The sequence below is a fragment of the Aquarana catesbeiana genome, linkage group LG03 (genome assembly GCF_042186555.1).
Source record: "Aquarana catesbeiana isolate 2022-GZ linkage group LG03, ASM4218655v1, whole genome shotgun sequence".
NCBI classification, from domain to species: domain Eukaryota; kingdom Metazoa; phylum Chordata; class Amphibia; order Anura; family Ranidae; genus Aquarana; species Aquarana catesbeiana.
The window spans coordinates 672,245,422-672,270,547 of record NC_133326.1 but is presented as its reverse complement, the minus strand read 5'-3'; the positions used below and the strand labels follow the sequence as shown (position 1 = coordinate 672,270,547).

Here is a 25,126-nt window from a genome sequence, read left to right as displayed (position 1 = left end):
ATAAATTAAAACATATCAAGGGTTTCTAAAAATCTCAAAAATAAAAGATAAAAAATAAATAAAAAATAAATCAAATACAAATAATAATAAAGATGAAATGAATAAACCCAAAAGGGATATATATCAGTGAATAATTATATACATTGGATAAAAGAATTATCTATGTGAAATATAATATATAATATGTAAGGAAGGAAGGATATAGAAGAGGAGTGGGTATAGGGAAATCATGTAGTTATAGTGATAATTAGATATCAGAAATGATAATAATGGGAATAATTATAAGGCACAACTGTGTGTAATGTGCCAGCAAGATTGGGTTATTATATCTCGCTGCTTATAAAGATGAGATGAAGACATTATTACAGCGATATCTCATATGTCAGTGGTCTCTATCTAAGGAATAGATAATATATGAGATAATGTAAAAAACGGGAATATGTGATGGTTTACATTATAAAATTACTAAAAAATGCAAAACAACTGCACCAAAAAGGCAGTATAGCTAGGTAAAACTAATAATGACCTACGGGGAATCTGTATAGTTATCTATCCTATCTGATCTAGGATGATTCCTTCACCGGAGCTGTACTTATTTTACTTCACTGTAATGCCCCGTACACACGGTCGGACTTTGTTCGGACATTCCGACAACAAAATCCTAGGATTTTTTCCGACGGATGTTGGCTCAAACTTGTCTTGCATACACACGGTCACACAAAGTTGTCGGAAAATCCTATTGTTCTGAACGCAGTGACGTAAAACACGTATGTCGGGACTATAAACGGGGCAGTGGCCAATAGCTTTCATCTCTTTATTTATTCTGAGCATGCGTGGCACTTTGTGCGTCAGATTTGTGGACACACGATCGGAAATTCCGACAACGGATTTTGTTGTCGGAAAATTTTATAGCCTGCTCTCAAACTTTGTGTGTCGGAAAATCCGATGGAAAATGTGTGATGGAGCCCACACACGGTCGGAATTTCCGACAACAAGGTCCTATCACACATTTTCCGTCGGAAAATCCGACCGTGTGTACGGGGATAAGTGTGAATACGTGCTTATTGTTTCCATTAAATACCTGCACTCAGAGGTCCTTTCTTTCTCTTGTTTTTCTTACGGTTCTTTAGAGAGCTGACTTCGCTCATTACGAAAGCTTGCCCTCAGCGCTGGTGTCAACAAAAAGACTTTGCTTACCATCACATCCACTAATTGCCACGGACTTTTTATAGACTTTTTTATATTACTCTCAGCAACTATAGCTTTACTTAATATTGTATGTCATCTACAGAAATATTTACTGTGATTTATGCTATTATTACCATTGGTCCTGAGCGCTGGCATATATATGTGTATTTATTGATTCCCCCAGAGGTTCTCCCCTTAATGGGGATAATTCAGTCCATAAATCGGGTCTTTTTTTTTTTTTTTTTTAGTTAGATTATAGAGTAGCCAGAGACAGTTCTGCACTGTAATACACAGACTTTTTGCAAGTTTTTGGCTTTTTGCAACATTTCCAGGGATCTTTTCAGCAGGAGGATGATGTGAACCCCGGCACTACAGAAGTCGGAGAAAGGGAATTTCCCTCTCTTTGTTTCGCACTGTTTAATACTTGATTTGATTGTAGCCGTATTAGTGCAATTGTGACAGAGAAAATTGAGTACTGTCCGTGATACTTTTTTTATTTGCACTAACATACAATTTTTCAGGACAAGCTTTCGGGGTATGTCCCCTTCTTCAAGGTCCAAGCAGCACTGTTTAATGAAAGGGGAGGGGGACACATTGAATAAGCTGACCTTACCTGAAGTGCGAGGTCCACTTTCAGTAAACAACATCTAATATTGTAAAACCTGGGTGTGCGCTGTATGTTTTAAGTACATGTGATTCATACAAATTCATCTTCATAAATGGCAAGAAGTACTAAATGTTTAGTGTAAGTGAAACAACAGTCAGCGACCACCCCAGATACACACGTGTAACATTTCAGGTGCTCAGCTTGCCATGGCTAAGAAGTCCCCAGGTTTCTTTGGCACTGAGATTATTAGTTCCATCTCCATTTATTTTACATATCGGGCCAATAAAGCGTAATAAATGGAGCCTCTTGTTCTGTACACCTAGGGGGTTTGCCGACATGAAATTGAAAACGTTTGTAAGAGGGACTATGATTGGCTGTGTGTTGGTGCCAAACTGCTCAAGTCCCCGCCACACATCTTGATTAGGACAGTGACCCACTGCTGGTCGATGAAAGCCTTCGCCATATTGTGCCCAACTCTTGACCATAGGTTCACTCAGGACATCCCTGGCTATAGGTCTTAATGTTTGAATAAAGGAATGTCCACACAAGTAAAGCATTTTCCACACTTTACTGTCGTTTGCAAAGATGGCTGTGACATTTGAAGTCACATTGACATACTGACCAAACTCTTTGGCACACACTGACAAATACAAGAGCAAACCTTCTGTAGCAGTCACTCAGGCGCAGAACGCAAGCTAAAAAATTAATAAGTCATCTTTCCCTTACTTCTCCTTGGGAGCACCACAGTATTGGGACCAACCTATTTGTAGACAAGAATCACAGCATTCTGCTTCTGTCACCAAGGTGCTTTCCTTTAGTATACCAGTCTTTCTCTATGTCCCATTCTATAACTCTGCGCAGCTGGGCATGCTTTCAGATGTCACTCTCACTCCCAGGTGTAGTAGTACTCATACCAGAGAACATTAATGGGCGTACACACAATAGGATTTTCCGACAACAAATGTTGGATGTGAGCTTGTTGTCGGAAAGTCCGACCGCGTGTAGGCTCCATAGAACATTTGTTGTCGGATTTCCGCCAACAAATGTTTGAGAGCAGGTTCTCAAATTTTTCGACAGCAAGACTTGTTGTTGGAAATTCTGAGCGCGTGTACACAATTCTGACGCACAAAAGTCCACGCAAGCTCGGATTAGTAGAAGAGCCGCACTGGCTATTGAACTTAATTTTTCTTGGCTCATCAGATGTGTTGTATGTCATCGCGTTCTTGATGTTCGGAATTTCCGACAACATTTGTGTGACTGTGTATATGCAAGACAAGTTTGAGCCAACATCCTTCGGAAAAAAATCCACGGTTTTGTTGTCGGAAAATCCTATAGTGTGTACATAGCATTAGCCTTGCCTAAAAGGCCTTTTGCATCCCACTCACAGTCCACAGCAGATTGAGACAAAAGTCAAGGTGACCGCAGTAGGTTTATTTTAACAGCGAGAGACAGAATAACAAATAAATCCAGAAAAACGCATTTCAAAAAAGTTATAAATTGATTTGCATTTTAATGAATGAAATAAGTATTTGACCCCTTCGCAAAACATGACTTAGTACTTGGTGGTAAAACCCTTGTTGACAGTCACAGAGGTCAGATGTTTCTCGTAGTTGGCTACCAGGCTTGCACACATCTCAGGAGGGATTTTGTCCCACTCCTCTTTGCAGATCCTCTCCAAGTCATTAAGGTTTTGACGTTTGTCAAAACTCGAACCTTCACCTCCCTTCACATATTTTCAATGGGATTAAGGTCTGGAGACTGGCTAGGCTACTCCAGGACCTTAATGTGCTTCTTCATGAGCCACTCCTTTGTTGCCCTGGCTGTGTGTTTTGGGTCATTGTCATGCTGGAATACCCATTCATGACCCATTTTAAATGCCCTGGCTGAGGGAAGGAGGTTCTCACCCAAGATTTGACGGTACATGGCCCCGTCCATCGTCCCTTTGATGCGGTGAAGTTGTCCTGTCCCCTTAGCAGAAAAACACCCCCAAAGCATAATGCTTCCACCTCCATGTTTGACATGTTTGACAATGGGGATGGTGTTCTTGGGGTCATAGCCAGCATTCCTCCTCCTCCAAACACAGCGAGTTGTGTTGATGCCATAGAGCTCAAGTTTTGGTCTCATCTGACCACAACACTTTCACCCAGTTCTCCTCTGAATTATTCAGATGTTCATTAGCAAACTTCAGACGGTCCTGTACATGTGCTTTCTTGAGCAGGGGGTCCTTGCGGGCGCTGCAGGATTTCAGTCATTCACAGCGTGGTGTGTTACCAATTGTTTTCTTGGTGACTATGGTCCCAGCTGCCTTGAGATCATTGACAAGATTCTCCCGTGTAGTTCTGGGCTGATTCCTCACTATTCTCATGATCATTGAAACTCCATGAGATGAGATCTTGCATGGAGCCCCAGACCAAGGGGGATAAACAGTTATTTTGTTTTTCTTCCATTTGCGAATAATCGCACCAACTGTTGTCACCCTCTTACCAAGCTGCTTGGTGGTGGTCTTGTAGCCCATTCCAGCCTTGTGTAGGTTTACAATCTTGTCCCTGACATCCTTGGACAGCTCTTTGGCCTTGGCCATGGTGGAGAGATGAGAATCTGATGGATTGCTTCTGTGGACAGGTGTCTTTTATACAGGTAACAGCTCCTTACCTGTATAGAAGACACCTGGGAGCCGGAAATCGTGCTGATTGATAGGGGATCAAATACTTATTTCACTCATTAAAATGCAAAGCAATTTATACATTTTTTTGATATTTTTTCCGGATATTTTTGTTGTTATTCCGTTCCTTAAACCTACCATTACAATTATAGACTGATCATGTATTTGTCAGTGGGCAAATGTAGAAAATCAGCAAAGGATGAAATACTTTTTTCCCTCACTGTACCTCGCCCTGAGTTTTTTCTAATACCAGACTACATCCACATGTTTCTGGGGTGTTTGGATCCCATGCCCCATCTCTCTGGACTCCTCCCATTCTGGCACTTTTATGGGCACAAACTCCACACACTACATCACTACAGGAAGGCTTTGTCCAAAAGGGGACCTATAACCCCCAGTTACATAATTCACTATTACCACACTATTATAGGACAGAGTCACCTAGTGATGTTATATTCTGTTTACTATTGTGTTCTAGTCTTCTGCTTTATCTCCGCTGCACCCTGTCTGTCCATCGACCTTTGTCCGACTGTGTATAATACCGTTTACCTTTACTTCCTGGAAGCTCCTGCCCTCCCAGTATTTGATAGCGTGTTTCATCCTCTCACCCTGCCTAACCGTTCGGACTTTGCTCTTCAGAGGACTCTTCTCAACTGGTGGTTTTTAGCACCAAGATCCTAGCATTGGTAGGCCTGGGGACAGAAGAGTTTGCTAAATTACCACTCATTCCCTCTCTGTTCGCTCCTCTCCTCTTCCTCTGTCCTGGCATGACCACCCTCCTCCATCTTTTCTGCATAACCACCTCTCTTCTTCTGCTATAACAATCTTTTCCCTCTAGCCTGGTTTTACCTCGGTCATACCACTCCCCTCAACCTTTGCCTTGCAGGCACCTCTTTTGTTCCTCTGTGCTTTAGCATCACCATTTTTTTTTCTTTTTTTAGGTTTTACCACTCTCATCCTCTGTCCTGGTATCATCGCTGATCTTCTCTCTCTTTGTCCTGGTATTAATAGATTAATAGTCCCCTCTTTCTCTTTCGATCATCTTAATTTTCCTCCTCTTGGGTCCTGGCATCACCATTCCTCTCATCCCACTCTATCTAGATATCTCTACCCTTCTCCCACTCTGCCCTGGCATCACCACTCTCTTCTCACTGTATCATGGCATTAATAGTCACCCCTCCCTCGTCTGGCATCTTCATTCTCCTCCTCTTGGGTCCTGCCATCACCTCTCCTCTGCTTCCCCACTGTCTTGGTACCTCTGCACTCCTTCCACTCTGTCCTGGCATCACCACTCTTCTCACTGTGTCTTGGCAATAATAGTCACCTCTTCCTCTGTCTGGCATCTTCACTTTCCTACTCTTGGTTCCTAGCACCGTGACTCCTTTGCTCCCCTTGTGCCTTAGTCCCTTAGTACTGCTTTGCCCTGGTATAACCACTCTTCTCACTCTGTCTTGGAAATGATAGTCACCTTTATCTCTGCCTGGCATCTTCACTTTCCCCCTCCTGGGTTCTGGCATCTCTCCAGCTCTCCTCCCTCTTTGTATTTTCCTTAATAGTTACCTCTTCCTCTGTCTGGCATCTTCACTTTCCTACTCTTAGATCCTGGCATCACCTGTCCTCTGCTCCCCTTGTGTCTTGGTATCTCTCCACTTCTCCTGCTCTGCCCTGGTAGCACCACTCTTTTCACTGTGTCTTGGCAATAATAGTTACCTCCACCTCTGTCTGGCATCTTCATCCTCCTCCTCTTGGGTCCTGGTAGCCTCTCCACTATCCTCACTCTTTGTCCTGGCACTAATACTCACCTTTTCCTCTGTCTGGCATCTTCATTTTCTTTTTTCTTCTTTGGTCCTGGTATCACCTCTCCTCTGTTCCCCTTCTGTCTTGGTACCTCTACACTTCTTCTGCTCTGCCCTGGTGTCACCATTCTTCTAGCGGTATCCTGGCATTAATAGTTATCTCTTCCTTTCCCTGGCATCTTGACTTTCTTCCTCTATCGATCCTGGCATCTTTCCCATTCGCCGCACTCTTTGCCCTGGCATTCATAGACACATCTTCCTCTGTCTGGTATCTTCATCTTTCTTCCTCTTGGGTCCTGGCATCACCTGCCCTCTGCTCCCCTTGTGTCTTGGTATCTCTCCACTTCTCCTGCTCTGCCCTGGTAGCACCACTCTTTTCACTGTGTCTTGGCAATAATAGTTACCTCCACCTCTGTCTGGCATCTTCATCCTCCTCCTCTTGGGTCCTGGTAGCCTCTCCACTATCCTCACTCTGTGTCCTGGCACTAATACTCACCTTTTCCTCTGTCTGGCATCTTCATTTTCTCCTCTTTGGTCCTGGCATCACCTCTCCTCTGTTCCCCTTCTCTCTTGGTACCTCTACACTTCTTCTGCTCTGCCCTGGTGTCACCATTCTTCTAGCGGTATCCTGGCATTAATAGTTATCTCTTCCTCTCCCTGGCATCTTGACTTTCTTCCTCTATCGATCCTGGCATCTTTCCCACTCGCTGCACTCTTTGCCCTGGCATTCATAGACACATCTTCCTCTGTCTGGTATCTTCATCTTTCTTCCTCTTGGGTCCTGGCATCACCTGCCCTCTGCTCCCCTCCTGTCTTGGTACCTCTACGCTCCTCCTGCTTTGTCCTGGTATCACCTGTCTCCTCTAACTTTTTACTAGCAATATATCTCTGTGTGTCCTTACAAAACTATTTCTTGTTACCCTCTATAAGTTGCTGTCCCTATTTTATGCTTTGTTGGGTGTTGCTGTCCTTTCATGAAAACAGGCTTGGCAGGTTCTTTTGTGAACCACACCCGATAACACCTCTGTGACTGATACTGAGAAGAAACTTGAATCTTCCGCACTGGATCTGCTGTGGATATGCTCTGATTCCTAGGACCAGCTTGGCCTTACAAACTCCGGAATTAATTATGCAGAGAGACAGTGTAGCCCCTGATGATAATAAAAGGAGCTAAAGACTGATTGCAACACAACGCATTGCTTCCACAGAGATTTGTCAGACATTTCTTTCAACCCCGAGTAGGTGAGCACACAGCACCATGGTTATTCATTACCAGGACCAGCATTATGACCGGCTTAAAAACGCGTGTTGTCGCCAAAGCCGTGTTTTTGAGGATCCCAACTTTCCAGCAAATGACCGGTCCCTGTACTACAGCCAGAGTCCCCCCAGGGTGGTGGAATGGAAGCGACCTCAGGTAAAGAAATACACTTTGTATATAATTTAGCTGCCATGCTGGATAGGTTAGTGGACTTTTAAGCACTTAAAGTAGAACTATAGACAAAACTTCTTTTTTTTTTCATTTTGGATAGAGTAAGGGAGGGTTATACCCGTGTTTTTTTTCACCATCTGTGTCCCATTGTGGGGTTTTCCCTTCACTTCCTGTCCCATAGCCAAAAAAGGAAAACCCTGTAAATGAATGGAATTCCTTGGGGACCCCCCAGGTCACCAGAACTAGTGTCCAAATTGGAGGATTTCCCCTCTATTACTTTTTTGGGGACAACCCAAAATTTGGGATTTTCTTTTACTTTCTCTTTTAATGATAACCGTAAACAGGACAAATAGAGAGATGGAGAATCTCCCTAATGGGGACACAGTCAGCAATAAAAACTGACAGGTGTTCTAATCCCTCTCCACTCTATCCAAAACTACAAAAAAAAGTCTTGCCTTTAGTTATACTTTAGGCTGGGTATACACTAGTAGAATTTCAATTGTACACAAATTTTCAAAACATTCGAATGTCGTTTGAAAGTAGTTCAAGGTTTTGTTTGCTTTTAACTTTCGATTTTGGAATGAATGGATTTTACCAAACAAAAACCACATACACTGTTAGGGTCCATTCACATGGGGTGCTTTACTGCAGGCCCCGTGCAGGTGCGGGGTCCCTAAACGTGCCCTGTATGAGTTCCAGGATCTTCACCCACATGTCATATTAGGACCCAGCAGTTGTGCCCTTGCAGCCATGTGTCCCAATAGAAATGAATAGGACGCCAATACGGGAATGCACTCAACTCCTGTGCATCCCCGTGTTGGGAACTCGGTTGAAGAGAGACCCATCCTCCACCCGAAATTTAAACGTGAGGTTTTACAAACTTACCTTCAAAAATGTAAGGCTCCATTCACACTTGCATGACTCCAAAGTCATGCGATTTCCATTGTGACTTAACATTGCGACTTTGATGCAACTTTGGCTGTTGACTTTGGCTTTGACTGTTGCACAACTGTTGCATTGATAACATTAAGATGAGACTTTCATGCAACTTTTGAGAGTTTACATTGCAGTCTATGGCACTCAAGTTGCATGAAAATTGCATCAAAGTCGTTTTTTTAAAGTCTCTGCAACTTTAAGTCACATAGATTTGAACGGCTTCCATTGAAAAACATGGACTGCAACTTGTAAAGTTGCATGACAATTCACACAAGTGTGAATAGAACCTAAGGCCCCATACACACTATACAACTTTTGTTGTCCGATTTCCTTTAGATTTACCAAAACCATGTAGTGCAAGGGCCTGCCTTGAAAATTGAAACTCTTATGCCGTGTACACGCGAGCAGACTTTTCACCCGGACTGGTCCGATGGACCGAATCCGGCGGATAATTCGACCGTGTGTGGGCTCCATCGGACCTGCAGCGGACTTTTTCGGTCTAAAATCTGACAGACTTTAGATTTGGAACATGTTTCAAATCTTTCCGACAGACTCGAGTCTGGTCAAAAAATCTGTATGCTAGTCCGACGGACGAAAACCCACGCTAGGGCAGCTATTGGCTACTGGCTATCAACTTCCTTGTTTTAGTCCGGTGTACCTCATCACGTACGAATCCATCGGACTTTGGTGTGATCGTGTGTAGGCAAGTCCGTTCATTCAAAAGTCCATCAGAAGTCCGTCAAAAGTCCGTCTGTGTGTACGCGGCAGTAAGGTTTGACCTCATATTATATGGTTTTGGTAAATCCTAAAGGAAAAAAATCTACAGAAAATTGTATAGTGTGTATCCAGCTTTACTCTAACTATGGGCAGAAAACTCTTGTAGAATCCTAACAGAGATACACTATATTACCAAAAGTATTGGGACGCCTGCCTTTACACGCACATGAACTTTAATGGCATCCCAGTCTTAGTCCGTAGGGTTCAATATTGAGTTGGCCCACCCTTTGCAGTTAAAACAGCTTCATCTCTTCTGGGAAGGCTGTCCACAAGGTTTAGGAGTGTCTATGGGAATGTTTGACCATTCTTCCAGAAGTGCATTTGTGAGGTCAGGCACTGATGTTGGACAAGAAGGCCTGGCTTGCAGTCTCCGCTCTAATTTATCCCAAATAGGTTCTATTGGGTTGAGGTCAGGACTCTGTGCAGGCCAGTTAAGTTCCTCCGCCCCAAACTCGCTCATCCATGTCTTTATGGACCTTGCTTTGTGCACTGGCCCAAATCATTTGGTGGAGGGTGGATTATAGTGTGGGGTTGTTTTTCAGGGGTTGGCCCCTTAGTTCCAGTGAAGGGAACTCTTAAGGCGTCAGCATACCAAGACATTTTGGACAATTTCATGCTCCCAACTTTGTGGGAACAGTTTGGGGATGGCCCCTTCCTGTTCCAACATGACTACGCACCAGTGCACAAAGCAAGATCCATAAAGACATGGATGAGCGAGTTTGGGGTGGAGGAACTTGACTGGCCTGCACAGAGTCCTGACCTCAACCTGATAGAACACATTTGGGATGAATTAGAGTGGAGACTGGGAGCCAGGCCTTCTCGTCCAACATCAGTGCCTGACCTGACAAATGCGTTTCTGGAAGAATGGTCAAACATTCCCATAGACACACTCCTAAACCTTGTGGACAGCCTTCTCAGAAGAGTTGAAACTGTTATAGCTGCAAAGGGTGGGCCAACTCAATATTGAACCCTACGGACTAAAACTGGGATGCCATTAAAGTTCATGTGTGTGTAAAGGCAGGCGTCCCAATTTATACTTTATAGTGTCTGGGAACACAGTTTCACGACACACAAAAAAACGTGCTGCACTTTGACAAGCGCATAGTTATGTGCGGCACATTTTGGGAAAAAAATGTGGTACTTATTTTCTGCGCCCTTAAAGTTCACGTGCATGTAAAGGCAGGTGTCCCAATACTTTTGGTAATATAGCGTATGAATAAATTACCAAATATATTTGGCTATAGGACAGGAAGTGAAGGGAAATCTTCCCAATGGGACGCAGATGACAAAATCTGGCAGGGGATAAAACCCTCCTTTATTCTATCCAAAATTAGAAAAAAAATGTCTTGTCTGTTTAGTTCTACTTTTAAATTCTAATCCCACTGAAGACTTTTTATCTTGTCTTTATTAGAGCAGGGAAGGTCAGCGCCTCTGTCAGGTTTTTATTGCCCTCTCTGTGTTTATTGTTGGAGGTATTTCCCTTCAATTCCTATTCTAACAGGAAGTGAGGAAAAAATTTCCCCAAAAGGAAACAAAAACATTTTTTTCATTGGGTGGGGAAGAGTTAGAACTATTCGTGAACTACTTTTCATTGCTCCATGTACTGCTTTAAAGTTGGCCCTCATTTTCATTTTGTCTGATTGGCCTCGGGGATCTTCTTCTAATACTGCAGGGAGACATAACTAACCACTTCCAGACAAAGGACGTCAGTGGAGATACATAGCTCCCCACTGTCCCTGATTTCGAGGGACTGTCCCTGATTTGGAGCAATGTCCCTCTGTCCCTCATTCCTCCTCGTTTGTCCCTCATTTTGGTCGGATCTAAAGAGTTGTATATAAAATTGACTTTTTATGTTTCAGAAAGTGTCTCTCAGTGCTAAACCTTTCATCCAATTTGTAAATTGCTGCATTTGTAAATTTTAAAAGCCAATATAAAGAAATAATAGTGTTAAAAAAAGTCCTTGTGGATTTAATTAACCTTTTTTTTTTGTGTTAATTCTCCTTTAAGGGGGTGTGGCAGGGGGCGTGTCCCATGCCTACATACATTTGTTAGTAGGTGTCCCTCATTCCCATCTCAGGCATCATTCAGATATCAACTTTTACAGCCGGCGATTTCTGTGCACCTGAAGAACAATCATGGCGGCAGTTCAGCCGCTTGATCGTACCTTCAGGCGGCGGGAGGGGACATCGCCCCCCCGCCCTCCCGCCACCCTCTGGTGTTTCCCCTGACTCGCCCGTACGATCGGCGAGCCGGAGGAGGAATACGCCACCGCCGGGCATTGATCATAGAGATTTCCAGTGACTAGATGGTCCACAGTCATCTCTATGATCTTCAGGGGGCCCGGGCGCGACGTTATGACATCACATCTGGCCAACGGAAGTAAACAAAGCTGAGAACTCGGCTGGAAAAAAAAAAAAGATCTTTTATTTATTTTTATTTATTTTTTTTTTGGATCTCGGTCTTTCCAGCCTGGAGGAGAGATGTGGAGTCTTTATAGACCCCGCATCTCTCCATGAAAGAGGACCTGTCACGCACCATTCCTATTACAAGGGTTGTTTACATACCTTGTAATAGGAACTAAAGTGATCAAAAAAAAAATATTTTTTTTAAAGAGTGTAAAAATAAAAAAAATTTAAGTAAAATAAACAATAACAAAAAAAAAATTTAGAGCGTCCCTGTCCCCACGCACAGAAGCGAACACATACGTAAGTCCCGCCCATATATGTAAACGGCGTTCAAACCACACATGTGAGGTATCGGCGGGTGCGTTAGAACGAGAGCAACAATTCTAGACCTCCTCTGTAACTCTAAACTGGTAACCTGTAAAAAATTTTAAAGCGTCGCCTATGGAGATTTTTAAGTACCAAAGTTTGGCGCCATTCCACGAGTGTGCGCAATTCTAAAGCGTGACATGCTAGGTGTCTATTTACTTGGAGTAACATCATCTTTCACATTATACAAAAAAACTGGGTTAACTTTACCGTTTTTTTTTTTTGTTTTCTTTTTTTTAATTCATCCAAAAAAAAACGTGTTTGAAAAATTCCTGCGCAAATACCGTATGACATAAAAAGCTGCAACAATCGCCATTTTATTCCCTAGAGTCTCTGCTAAAAAAAAAAAAAATATAATGTAGCAAAAAAATTATGATTTTTTTTACAAGTAGGAGAGAAGTGTCAGAATAGGCCGGGTATGGAAGTGACTAAAGAAGATTAGATTTGTATAAAACCCATAGGGCCCATTCAGATCTGTGCATTGGGACAACTTGTGATAAACACTTGTTGCCACAATGCATGACCCATAGCTCCCAACTGTCCCTGATTTGGAGCAATATTCCTCTGTCCCTCATTCCTCCTCATTTGTCCCTCATTTTGGTCTGATCTGTATAGCTGTATATAAAATGTACTTTTTATCTATCAAAAAGTGTTTTCCAGCACTAAACCTTTCATCTGATTTCTAAATTGCTGCATTTGTAAATTCCAAAAGCTAATATAAAGGAATAGTAGTGGTAAAAAAAGCACTTGTGGGTTCAACCAATCTTGTTTTTTTGTACAATTCTCCTTTAGGCTCCATTCACACTAGCGCGTTTTTTGATGCATTTTGCATTTTGCAGAAATGCACGGGAATTTTTTAACATGGGTTCCTATGGAACATGTTCACATCAATGCTTTTTTGTATCTCTGCGTTTTTGGAAAGGGTCGGGGACTTTTTTTCATGCAAAAAGCAGCGTTTTGCATGTAATGGATTTCAATGGACAAGCATCAAAAACGCAAGTGCAGCGTTTTTGCAGCGTTTTTGCAGCGTTTTTGCCGTTTTTTTTTTTTTTATTTTTTTTACATTTTTTTTTAGACTGTAAAAAAAAAAAAAAAAAAAAAAATGCAAATCGCGGCAAAATCGCGGCAAAATCGGGGCAAAAACGCAGCAAAAACGCTGCTCAAAAACGTGGCAAGCATGAAAAAAAAACCTCCAAAAACGCCCAAAAGCAACATGCATAGGTGTGAATCGAGCCTTAGGCTCGATTCACACCTATGCATGTTGCTTTTGAGCGTTTTTGGAGGTTTTTTTTTCATGCTTGGCACGTTTTTGAGCCGCGTTTTTGCCGCGATTTGCGTTTTGCGTTTTTTTTGTTTTTTTTTTTTTTTTCATTTTTTTTTTACAGTCTTAAAAAAAAATTACAAAAAAAAAAAAAAAAAAAAAAAAACGGCAAAAACGCACCAAAAACGCACCAAAAACGCATCAAAAACGCTGAAAAAACGGTGCACTTGCGTTTTTGATGCTTGTCCATTGAAAACCATTACATGCAAAACGCTGCTTTTTGCATGAAAAAAAGTCCCCGACCCTTTCCAAAAACGCAGAGATACAAAAAAGCATTGATGTGAACATGTTCCATAGGAACCCATGTTAAAAAATTCCCGTGCATTTCTGCAAAATGCAAAATGCATCAAAAAACGCGCTAGTGTGAATGGGGCCTTAAGGGGTTGTGGCAGGGGGTGTGTCCTATGCCTGCATACTTTTGCTAATAGGTGTCCCTCATTCCCATCTCAAAAAGTTGGGAGGTATGCATGACCACACCCCTGCTCTATGTGCAATCCGTTGGGATGCCGATCTTTGCAAATTGCACCCCAACATATTGTACAGTAGAGCCCAAGGCACCAAGCACTGCAGTGCAACACAACCATAAGTTGTGCTGTATTATATAGCCCCCTTGTCCTAAACGGGGGTTATTAATTTAGTTTTTGGCTGGGCTGTAGTTAGCTCAGACTGATTGTATAGTTTTTTCGCCTGGTTTTTCCCTAAGCTTACTTGGCTTGTGATTCCTCACTGTTGCCAGTAGATGTCGCTGGCCATAGAATGAGATTTCACCAACAGAACTAAGTTATGAATATTTATATTTTCTTCAGCCTATCCAGTAGGAGGTTTAGGCCACTGGTGCATGCTGGGGAGGGGGATATAAATATTTGGGACAGGCAATGTGCTCACTCTTTTTCCCTGAGCTGAGGCCTAGGGAGGTGCTGCTGGATGGAGCTCTGCTGTTAGGCCCTATAGCCTGTTTTGGGGACTAATATGTGCTGAAGCGGTCCTGAAGCTGTCCTGCCTGGTCTGGAGGAAGCTGTGCCAAGGAGGACACCCAGGGGGGCCCCCTGCTGGAGGGAGCCAGGAAGGTCGGTCTGGCCTGGTGACTCGCTTGGAGGACCCACTAAAATTTGGGAACGGGCTTACAGTGTTGCCAGGTTAGCGTAAAGGGTCTGACACTGTGAAGCTGGACATTGATCTGGATTGTCTGTAAGTGATCTGCTACTATATCTGGGACGTCTCACCTCCTTAACTGTTCTGCAGTAAAACTTTAAATAGACAAAAGTGACTGGCACCCAATATCCTTTCTCGGTCTCCCCATTTTAGCCATGAACTCAGCCCTGGGGTGAAATGCTAGCCCGCCTCTGAAGGTGCTATACTGCCTTTGGGGTGTCATAGGGGGTGCTACAACTTTATTGTTAAAAAGGGTCATGCACGTTTTTCATCCACTGTAGTGCATTGTCAGTCCATTATAAATGAATGGGTTACCCCAATGCAATGCTTGTTAATGCATGTGCATTACCCTATATCAATGGAACCCATAAAGTGATTGTAAACCTCAGACATGAAATATGAACAAAGCATATCCCTCTATAGTGTGTACTTGTCTCAGTTAAGAGCTCTAAGTGCCATTTCTGTCTGCTGCTTTGTTCCTCTGCAATCAGCATGAGTCCCTTCTGACAAGTTTTCCTGACACCAAAAGAAAAAATGGTGACAGGGGAGGGGGAGCTCCAGCTGATTGACAGAATCAGCTCTGTTCCTGTGTGCTGTGTGAAGACGGGTGTGTCCCCCCCCCAGTCAGCTCTTAGATCTCTCCTCACTGAGCTTTGCAGAGTGTAATTTGAGCTCCCCGTCCCCCTTTTTTTTTTCAAGCTTTATAGTTCAGCACTGGATGTAGAGAAGATAAGACAGCAGATAAACAGGTATAGCGTATGCAGTAGGATTTGTTTAATCTCTGTGTGCACAGGCCAGTCACTTCACAGGGTATACTGTATGTAAGGGTTTACAACCCTGAATAGAATTAGCAGTTAACTGACACAATAATTTGCTGCCTTTGTTACAGGATCTGGTGAGAGCACCCAGCCTGTTTTCCGCCAGCGGCATCAGTCCACATGACCTGCAGCAAGGCAGTCTGGGTAATTGCTGGTTTGTGGCAGCAGCATCTTGTTTAGCCAAAGACCCTTCAATATGGAAGAAGGTAAGTACTTGGCACTGGTTGTAATAAAATTCTCCTTTGGCCAATGGCTCGAAGCACAAGACCACCAAAGAGTGTCTTTAAGTCTACATCTACCTTCTTCTCCAGGTCATACCTTCCCCCAAGGAGCAGGAATGGCCCAGCCCTGGAGGTGCCCCACACTGCGGGATCTTCAGGTTCCGGTTCTGGCGTTTCGGACGTTGGGTAGAAGTCGTTATCGATGACCGATTGCCGACATCCGGCGGAGAGTTAATTTTTTGCAGACCTGGCCGCAAGTCTGATGCATTCTGGTGTTCGCTGCTTGAGAAAGCTTATGCCAAGTAAGGTCCTTCCTATCTCAGCCTCGGCGTCCTGTTGTGTTTGTCAATCTTTACGAAACGTTTTTCCCTTTTTATTGTTGTTGATGTTAAAGGAGACATCTGTCCCCTGCGGCACGCTGTGCTCCCATACTCTGATCCCTACATCTGTCCCCTGCGGCACGCTGTGCTCCCATACTCTGATCCCTACATCTGTCCCCTGTGGCACGCTGTGCTCCCATACTCTGATCCCTACATCTGTCCCCTGCGGCACGCTGTGCTCCCATACTCTGATCCTTACATCTGTCCCCTGCGGCACGCTGTGCTCCCATACTCTGATCCCTACATCTGTCCCCTGCGGCACGCTGTGCTCCCATATTCTGATCCCTACATCTGTCCCCTGCGGCACGCTGTGCTCCCATACTCTGATCCCTACATCTGTCCCCTGCGGCACGCTGTGCTCCCATACTCTGATCCCTACATCTGTCCCCTGCGGCACGCTGTGCTCCCATACTCTGATCCCTACATCTGTCCCCTGCAGCACACTGTGCTCCCATACTCTGATCCTTACATCTGTCCCCTGTTGCACACTGTGCTCCCATACTCTGATCCCTACATCTGTCCCCTGTGGCACACTGTGCTCCCATACTCTGATCCCTACATCTGTCCCCTGTGGCACACTGTGCTCCCATACTCTGATCCCTACATCTGTCCCCTGTGGCACACTGTGCTCCCATACTCTGATCCCTACATCTGTCCCCTGCGACACACTGTGCTCCCATACTCTGATCCCTACATCTGTCCCCTGTGGCACACTGTGCTCCCATACTCTGATCCCTACATCTGTCCCCTGTGGCACACTGTGCTCCCATACTCTGATCCCTACATCTGTCCCCTGCAGCACGCTGTGCTCCCATACTCTGATCCCTACATCTGTCCCCTGTGGCACGCTGTGCTCCCATACTCTGATCCCTACATCTGTCCCCTGCGACACACTGTGCTCCCATACTCTGATCCCTACATCTGTCCCCTGCGGCACGCTGTGCTCCCATACTCTGATCCCTACATCTGTCCCCTGCGGCACAAGTCGCTTTTAAGGCATCTACCTCATGAAAAAGAGCTAAAGGTCCTGTAAAAATTAAACATTTGTTAATTGCTAATGAAAGCCAAATCGAATGTTATTAGGCTATTTTCTCTCCAGGTTGAATGTTATGCTTTACACAGAATAGAGTGAATAGAATAAATCAAGAACATATTGCATGAAGGACACTAGATGGAGCTTACAATAAGCATTCATTGCCTATGATCGTCAGCTCCATCTAGTGGCTATAATGTGGTATTTTCAGGATTTGTTTTATTCTGTATGCAGAATACCATTCCACCTAGAGAGAGAATAACCTAATAACGTTCATTTTTGTCCCCCATTCGCACAGAACTAATGTACATGCAGTTTTACAGGGGAAAATTTTGTATGAAAACACCCCATAAAATGTGCAATAATCACAAAGTGATTGGTTATTGCAAGAGTAGGCAAGGGCCCTAAGGCTTGGTATCATTCACTGCGATTCAACCAACCCAATGCAGACCGTCACCTCCGCTGTCTCCACACTGGGAGTGGGCACCAGAGGATCTCAGCGCTGCAACTGATCTGCATTAATGGGTCAGCAGGAAACACAGTGGGGTATATTCATCAAGCAAATAGTGACAAAGTTATTAAATGCAATATTTATTTTTTCTGTGTATTTGCTACTCCTTTCACCTATAACCCGGGGCAGCCAACTGAAACATATTTGCAAAATTCCGAGATTATTTATTACTGAAGACAGACGCACAAAAAAAAAAGTGGTCAGGGTCAGGTTTTATGCAGTTGCAGTGCTACTTTCGACCAATAGAGGGAGGAATTCTATTAGAATTGTAATAGAGCTGCCTAATAATCTGCCTTATTGCTCCCGTTTAGCATTGATTTGCTCTGCGTCAGAATTGACAAACATTGTAAAGTAGATGCAGATATGACAGTTACCAGGTAAAATTTTACCTGGTAAAAGTAGAGGAGAGCCGCTCGGCTGCTCTCCTGAAAGGGGGATTTTGCACTAATTGATTATCACTGCGAGGATGCCCACTCATGGCCACCAGGGATGCCCACCCATGGCCAGCAAGGTTGCCCATCCATGGCCTCCCAGGATGCCCAACCATGACCACCAGGTAAGCCCACTAGAGCCCACCAGGGATGGCAATCATTGTCCATTAGGGATGGCACTCTGAAGCCATCAGTGATGCCTGCCAGCACCTCTGATCAGTGCCACCTCATCAGTGCCACCTCATCAGTACCAATCAGTGAAGGAGAAAACGTACTTATTTACAAAGTTTTGTAGAATCAAAGTTTTTTTTTCAACATTTTCATTATTTTTTGATTTGTAGCGCAAAAAATAAAAACCCCAGAGGTGATCAAATACCACCAATAGAAATACAATGATAAAAATGTTGTTTGGGTACAGTGTCAAATGACCTCACAATTGTCTATCAAAGTGTGAGTGCATTCCTTTTCTTTGGATATAATACCGCCTTAAATTATACAAGCAGTAAACACCACCGCCTACCCTGTTTCCCCGAAAATAAGACCTAGCGTGATTGTCGGTGATGGCTGCAATATAAACCTTACCCCCCAAATAAGCCCTAGGTAAAGTCCTTGTAGTCTTATTTTCAGGGTAGGGCTTATTTTCGGGGAAAAAGGGTAGGGCTTATTTAGGGGGTAGGGCTTATATTGCAGCCATCACCGACAATCATGCTAGGTCTTATTTTCGGGGAAACAGGGTAGTGACAGGTCTACTAATCATTTAATTGGTTTTGATGGGGCGAATGTACTTTAAGAAGTAGGTGAATGATTCCCTAGTAAATAGTAAGGCCAATCCTGGGTAAATCTGACACTTGACCAATTTTTGACTCGCCTTCAATGTTCTCTATCAGACTGATTGGAAGTTATGAAGCTCTGGACGGAGGGAGCACAGCCGAAGCTCTGATTGATTTCACTGGGGGTGTTTCTGAGCCCATGGACATCTTGGAGGAAAAATTCAGATCAGATGAGGCAAAGAAGAAGCTATTTAAGGCTCTGATGAAGGCCCATTCAAGAGCATCACTCATATGCAGTTCTATTAGGGTAAGAAGATCAGATCTCCACATGGTCATGGATCTCCACCCAGACAAGGTTGATGGAGCCTCTGAACTAAGGATGAGCTCCGGCGTGTTCGCACACTCCACGTGGCGAGCCCGCCAGGAAGTCGGCACTGCACTGCGCTAATCACAGGCAGGGAGACATTGTCCCAATGTGCGGCTGCAGAGATCGGGAAATGTCTCACTGCCTGTGATTAGCGCAGCACCGTGCCGACTTCCTGGCGGGCTCGCCACGTGGAGTGTGCGAACATGCCGGAGCTCATCCTTACTCTGAACACCAAAAGTTTACTAGTGTGTCCCATAGATAAAAGCCAATCAAATGATTGATTTTTGTCAAGCAGGGACTGCCACACGCTGGTTGAAATTCTGCCAGCCCCTGCTGAACCAGCCAGCTTTCAAACAGCCTATGGGCAGCTTTACTTGGTTAGTTTTGGTAAATCTAAAGGGGTTGTACAGTCAGATTGTATAGTGTAGTGTGGCAAGTTTACCACTTAACACACTTGGTCCCGGTTCACACTTGTGTGATGCGGGAAATCCACTGCGGGTTCCCGCATCGCACCTCACTGCTGGGAGTGTCAATACAATGTTAATGACACCCACATTTCAGCTCACATATCGCACTTTGAACTGACAGTTCGGACATCAATCAGATCACATGGGTGTGAACTCCCATGTGATCCGATTCTGGTGCGGACCAAAAAAAAAGGGTCCTGTGCAAGTTTGGTCCGAATGCGATGCAAATTCAGCTATACTATCTGTATGACTGAAATCGCATCAGACAGACATTGCATGTGATTTGCAATGCGTTGCGAATCACATGCGATCTTGCACCACGCACTGGTGTGAACCCAGCCTTTAATCCCTGTAATCCTAACAATAACACGCCCATATCCTTAACACTAAAACCTCCCTGTAAACCTAACATTAACCTCTCATATCTATAACACTAACCCTTCCTGTAGCTCCAACACATACCTTCTCCGTAATCCTAACAATTACCCCCATATCACTAACGCTTACCCTGTAACCTTAACACTAACCCTCTCTATAATCCTGGCTCTAACATAACACTCTCCCTGTAACCTTAGCACTAATACTTCCTTGTAACCCCAACACTAACCTTAACCCTTCCTGTAACCTTAATACTAATGCTCCCTGTAACCCTTACAACTGACCAGTAACCCTAAAGAGGAAGTAAATGCTGCCTCTTTTTTTTTCTTTTCAGAGCGCATGCGCTGATGTCGTAATCGGCGGAGTATACAGTAAATATCTCCTGAACGGCGCAGGTTTAGGAGATATTTACAGTACCTATAGGTAAGCCTTATTGTAGGCATACCTGTAGATACAAACAATCCAAGGAAGTTTACTTCCTCTTTAAAGCTAATGCTCCCTGTAACTCTTACACTAATCATAAGCCTTCTTGTAACCTTAACACTAACCCTCCCTGTGGTCCTGCCTCTAACAAATAAAACTCTCCCTGTAACACTAATGCTTCCTGTAACCCTTACACTGACCCCAGCCCTTCCTGTAATCCTTACACTGACCCAAGCCCTTCCTGTAATCCTTACACTGACCCCAGCCCTTCCTGTAATCCTTACACTGACCCCAGCCCTTCCTGTAATCCTTACACTGACCCCAGCCCTTCCTGTAACCCTTACACTGACCCCAGCCCTTCCTGTAATACTTACACTGACCCCAGCCCTTCCTGCAACCCTTACACTGACCCCAGCCCTTCCTGTAACCCTTACACTGACCCCAGCCCTTCCTGTAACCCTTACACTGACCCCAGCCCTTCCTGCAACCCTTACACTGACCCCGGCCCTTCCTGTAACCCTTACACTGACCCCAGCCCTTCCTGCAACCCTTACACTGACCCCAGCCCTTCCTGTAACCCTTACACTGACCCCAGCCCTTCCTGTAACTCTTACACTGACCCTAACCCTTCCTGTAACCCTTACACTGACCCCAGCCCTTCCTGTAACCCTTACACTGACCCCAGCCCTTCCTGTAACCCTTACACTGACCCCAGCCCTTCCTGTAACCCTTACACTGACCCTAACCCTTCCTGTAACCCTTACACTGACCCCAGCCCTTCCTGTAACCCTTACACTGACCCTAACCCTTTCTGTAATCCTTACACTGACCACAGCCCTTCCTGTAACCCTTACACTGACCCTAACCCTTCCTGTAACCCTTACACTGACCCCAGCCCTTCCTGTAACCCTTACACTGACCCCAGCCCTTCCTGTAACCCTTACACTGACCCCAGCCCTTCCTGTAACCCTTACACTGACCCTAACCCTTCCTGTAACCCTTACACTGACCCCAGCCCTTCCTGTAACCCTTACACTGACCCCAGCCCTTCCTGTAATACTTACACTGACCCCAACCCTTCCTGCAACCCTTACACTGACCCCAGCCCTTACTGTAACCCTAACACTGACCCTAACCCTTCCTGTAACTCTTACACTGACCCTAACCCTTCCTGTAACCCTTACACTGACCCCAGCCCTTCCTGTAACCCTTACACTGACCCCAGCCCTTCCTGTAACCCTTACACTGACCCTAACCCTTCCTGTAACCCTTACACTGACCCCAGCCCTTCCTGTAACCCTTACACTGACCCTAACCCTTTCTGTAATCCTTACACTGACCCCAGCCCTTCCTGTAACCCTTACACTGACCCCAGCCCTTCCTGTAACCCTTACACTGACCCCAGCCCTTCCTGTAACCCTTACACTGACCCTAACCCTTCCTGTAACCCTTACACTGACCACAGCCCTTCCTGTAACCCTTACACTGACCCCAGCCCTTAATGTAATCCTTACACTAACCCCAGCCCTTCCTGTAACCCTTACACTGACCCCAGCCCTTCCTGTAACCCTTACACTGACCCCAGCCCTTCCTGTAACCCTCACACTGACCCCAGCCCTTCCTGTAACCCTTACACTGACCCCAGCCCTTCCTGTAACCCTCACACTGACCCCAGCCTTTCCTGTAACCCTTACACTGATTCCAGCCCTTCCTGTAACCCTAATGCCCTGTACACACGACCGGTTTTCCCTTCGGAATAAACTCTGAAGGTTTTTCCGATGGAGTTCCGACGAAATTCTGCTCAAGCTGTCTTGCATACACACGGTCACACCAAATTCCGACCATCCAGAACACGGTGACGTACAACACGTAGGATGGGACTAGAAAACGGAAGTTCAGTAGCCAGTAGCCAATAGCTTCCTTCTCGCACTTGCTTCTGAGCATGCGTCGTTTTTGGTACGTTGGAACAGCATACAGACGAGCGGGTTTCCCGATAGTAATTAGTTCCGTCGGAAAAATTTAGAACATGTTCTCTATCTAAGTCCGTCTGAATTTTCGACGGAAAAAGTCCAACGATTTTCTGACGGACATTCCACTCGTGTGTACGCGGCATTACACTGACACTGACCCTAACCCTTCCTGTAATCCTAACGCTGACCCTTTATGTAACCCTAACCCTTCCTGTAATCCTAATATTAACCCTAACACTGACCCTAACCCCTCCTGTAACCCTAACACTGACCCTAACCCTTCCTGTAATCCTAATACTAACCCTAACCCTTCCTGTAATACTAACCCAAACCCTTCCTGTAATCCTAACACTGACCCTAACCCTTCCTGTAATTCTAACACAGACCCTTCCTGTAACACTAACCCTTCCTACAATCCTAATACTAACCCTAACCCTTCCTGTAACCCTAACACTGACCTAACCCTTAACCCCAACACTAAATGGTTTAAAATAAATGCTAACCCTTGTTTTTCCCCCACAGCCATCATCAAGTCAGTCTATGGAGGAGGTCCTCTCTAGCGGCCTGGTCACAGGCCATGCCTACAGTGTTACTGCAGTCAAAAGCATCACCCTTCACTCAGGGCTCTTGTCCCTTTTTCGGACTCACAAATTGCGCCTCGTCCGCCTGCGCAATCCTTGGGGGAGTGGAGAATGGAAGGGGGCCTGGAGCGACGGGTAAGGACAGGCTGAATATTGTGAGAGGGAGCATCACCTTTGTAAAACAGAAGCTAGTAAAGTGAATTCGAAGTCAAATATTATATTGAAGTCTTCTGGTCCTCATTGCAGCTGGCAATAAATTTTGGCCGCCAAACTTCTCAAATGCTTCTCTCTTTCCTGGAGAGTCACCCCTAGATTCACTTAAGTCTCACTTCCACGTATGTTTTTTTAGCCGAAATAAACGGGTAAGTTCTACGTTGAGGCCCTGATTGGCTAATCACGCAGAGGTAGCCATGCAGAGTCTTTGGCTCACACAGATCTGGTCCTTCAATGCAACTAACCCAAGAAACATGTTTTGACTTTAGATCGCCTTTGCAATCACTTCCATCCCAACTCTGAAATAAGGAGATTTTTTTCCCTTTACTTAGGCTCGAAATTCAGGTATTGAAGGAAATTTAAAAAATGTATATTAAGAACCGCTTGTGACCAATATCTGTTTGTGTAGATCAGAAGAATGGAAGAAAGTGAGCCAAAGGGAGAGGAAGAAAATGGGGGTCACGGTGGATGACGACGGAGAATTTTGGTAAATATTAATAACAAAATATTCTCACTCTATCTATCTGGTCAAACATATTACATTTTGATTGTGAAATTCCAATAAAAGTCACAGAAACAGGAATAGACAGAGAGGACACCTAATATGTAATATTTTCTTTGGTCTTGTTTTGGATGCACTGCCCTTCCATGTGCTCCTTGCTGCAAATGCCAGTTATAGGTGGGAGCAGTGGCATTTGTTTGTACTGTTGGAATACTGGTGAGCAGTGGCAGCTGGTGTTTTTTTTTTTTTTTTGGGGGGGGCAGTAAACAACCACCAACACCACAAACCCCCCCCACTTGCTGTCTGCCAGTCTTTCCTCCGGCACTTACCCCATCTAGGTGGTGGGCGTCGGCAGGCATCAGGCATCGGTGGGCACCAGGCAGTGGCGGGCATTGGGCTCCTGTGTCTTCTCCTCCTCCTCCTCCTCGCTTCCTCCGTTCATCTCCTCCCCTCCTCCTAGGTGTCCAATAGGATCACCTGTCCTTTCAGCCAATCAGGTTTTAGTCCCATTTCCTCATTGGCTGGGAGGCCAATATACTACATGAGATGATCAGAGACTGCAAATATACTGCAGGAGATGACCAGAGACCACGGACATGCTACAGGTGACAATCAGAGACTGCGGACATGCTACAAGTGACAATCGGAGACTGCGGACATGCTACAGGTGACAATCGGAGACTGCGGACATGCTACAGGTGACAATCGGAGACTGCAGACATAATACAGGTGACAATCGGACACTGCGGACATGCTACAGGTGACAATCGGAGACTGCGGACATGCTACAGGTGACAATCGGAGACTGCAGACATTATACAGTTGACAATCAGAGACTGCAGACATTATACAGGAGATGGTCAGAGAGCTTTCAGCAATGCACAGCTTTACAGTTGAATAACACAGCTCAGGGTTTCAGCAATTAGGCATTTTATGGGTGTAAGGACATACCTGGCCAGCCAAGCTCACTACATACATTTAGAGGTCCGGGGGCAGGGCTTCCACTCTCTGCTCTCACTACAACTGCTCCACCCTGAGCATACAGGCATGAGGTGGGGTTAGAGCATCAGTGGAGCTCCCGGCCACGCCCCTGAACCTCTGTATTCCCCAGCCAGTATAGAGGGGGCAGGGCCTGAAGCTCCACTGATGCTCCCACTCCAAACACCGCTCTCACTACAGCCGCTCTGCTCTGTTCCGAGCATAAAGGCTGCATAGGGTGGAGTCAGAGCGTCAGTGGAGCTCCCGGCCCCGCCCCCTCTCTGCTGGCTATTTCGGGAATACAGCCTCCCGTGTCCTCTGTGCGCTCTACAAAGCGTCATCGGGGCCCCAATTCACAGGTAGCGCGGGCTCAATGCTTTGGGCCCCCCAACAAAGATTGGGCCCAGGGCAGGTGCCCCGTTTGCCCTGCGTTAAAGATGGCCC

At 45.1% G+C, this 25,126-nt stretch overlaps 2 protein-coding genes across 2 annotated transcripts in view; both read left to right on the top strand.

The window, feature by feature from the left end:
- Nucleotides 1-6,585: 6,585 nt before the first annotated feature.
- Nucleotides 6,586-25,126, top strand: part of LOC141133471 (calpain-5-like) — a 46,761-nt gene continuing 28,220 nt past the window's right edge. Inside the window, exons 1-6 of the mRNA XM_073622859.1 lie at nucleotides 6,586-7,667; nucleotides 15,529-15,663; nucleotides 15,769-15,980; nucleotides 18,921-19,110; nucleotides 22,931-23,124; nucleotides 23,612-23,689. Of these exons, the coding sequence (XP_073478960.1) occupies nucleotides 7,512-7,667; nucleotides 15,529-15,663; nucleotides 15,769-15,980; nucleotides 18,921-19,110; nucleotides 22,931-23,124; nucleotides 23,612-23,689 (965 nt within the window). The 5' untranslated portion in view covers nucleotides 6,586-7,511. The remainder of the gene's footprint in view (nucleotides 7,668-15,528; nucleotides 15,664-15,768; nucleotides 15,981-18,920; nucleotides 19,111-22,930; nucleotides 23,125-23,611; nucleotides 23,690-25,126) is intronic.
- On the top strand, nucleotides 19,374-22,874 carry LOC141131158 (uncharacterized). Its single transcript, XM_073618204.1, has 3 exons — nucleotides 19,374-19,407; nucleotides 21,124-21,988; nucleotides 22,585-22,874. The coding sequence occupies exons 1-3, from the start codon at nucleotides 19,374-19,376 to the stop codon at nucleotides 22,868-22,870; spliced, it is 1,185 nt and encodes a 394-aa protein (XP_073474305.1). The 3' UTR covers nucleotides 22,871-22,874.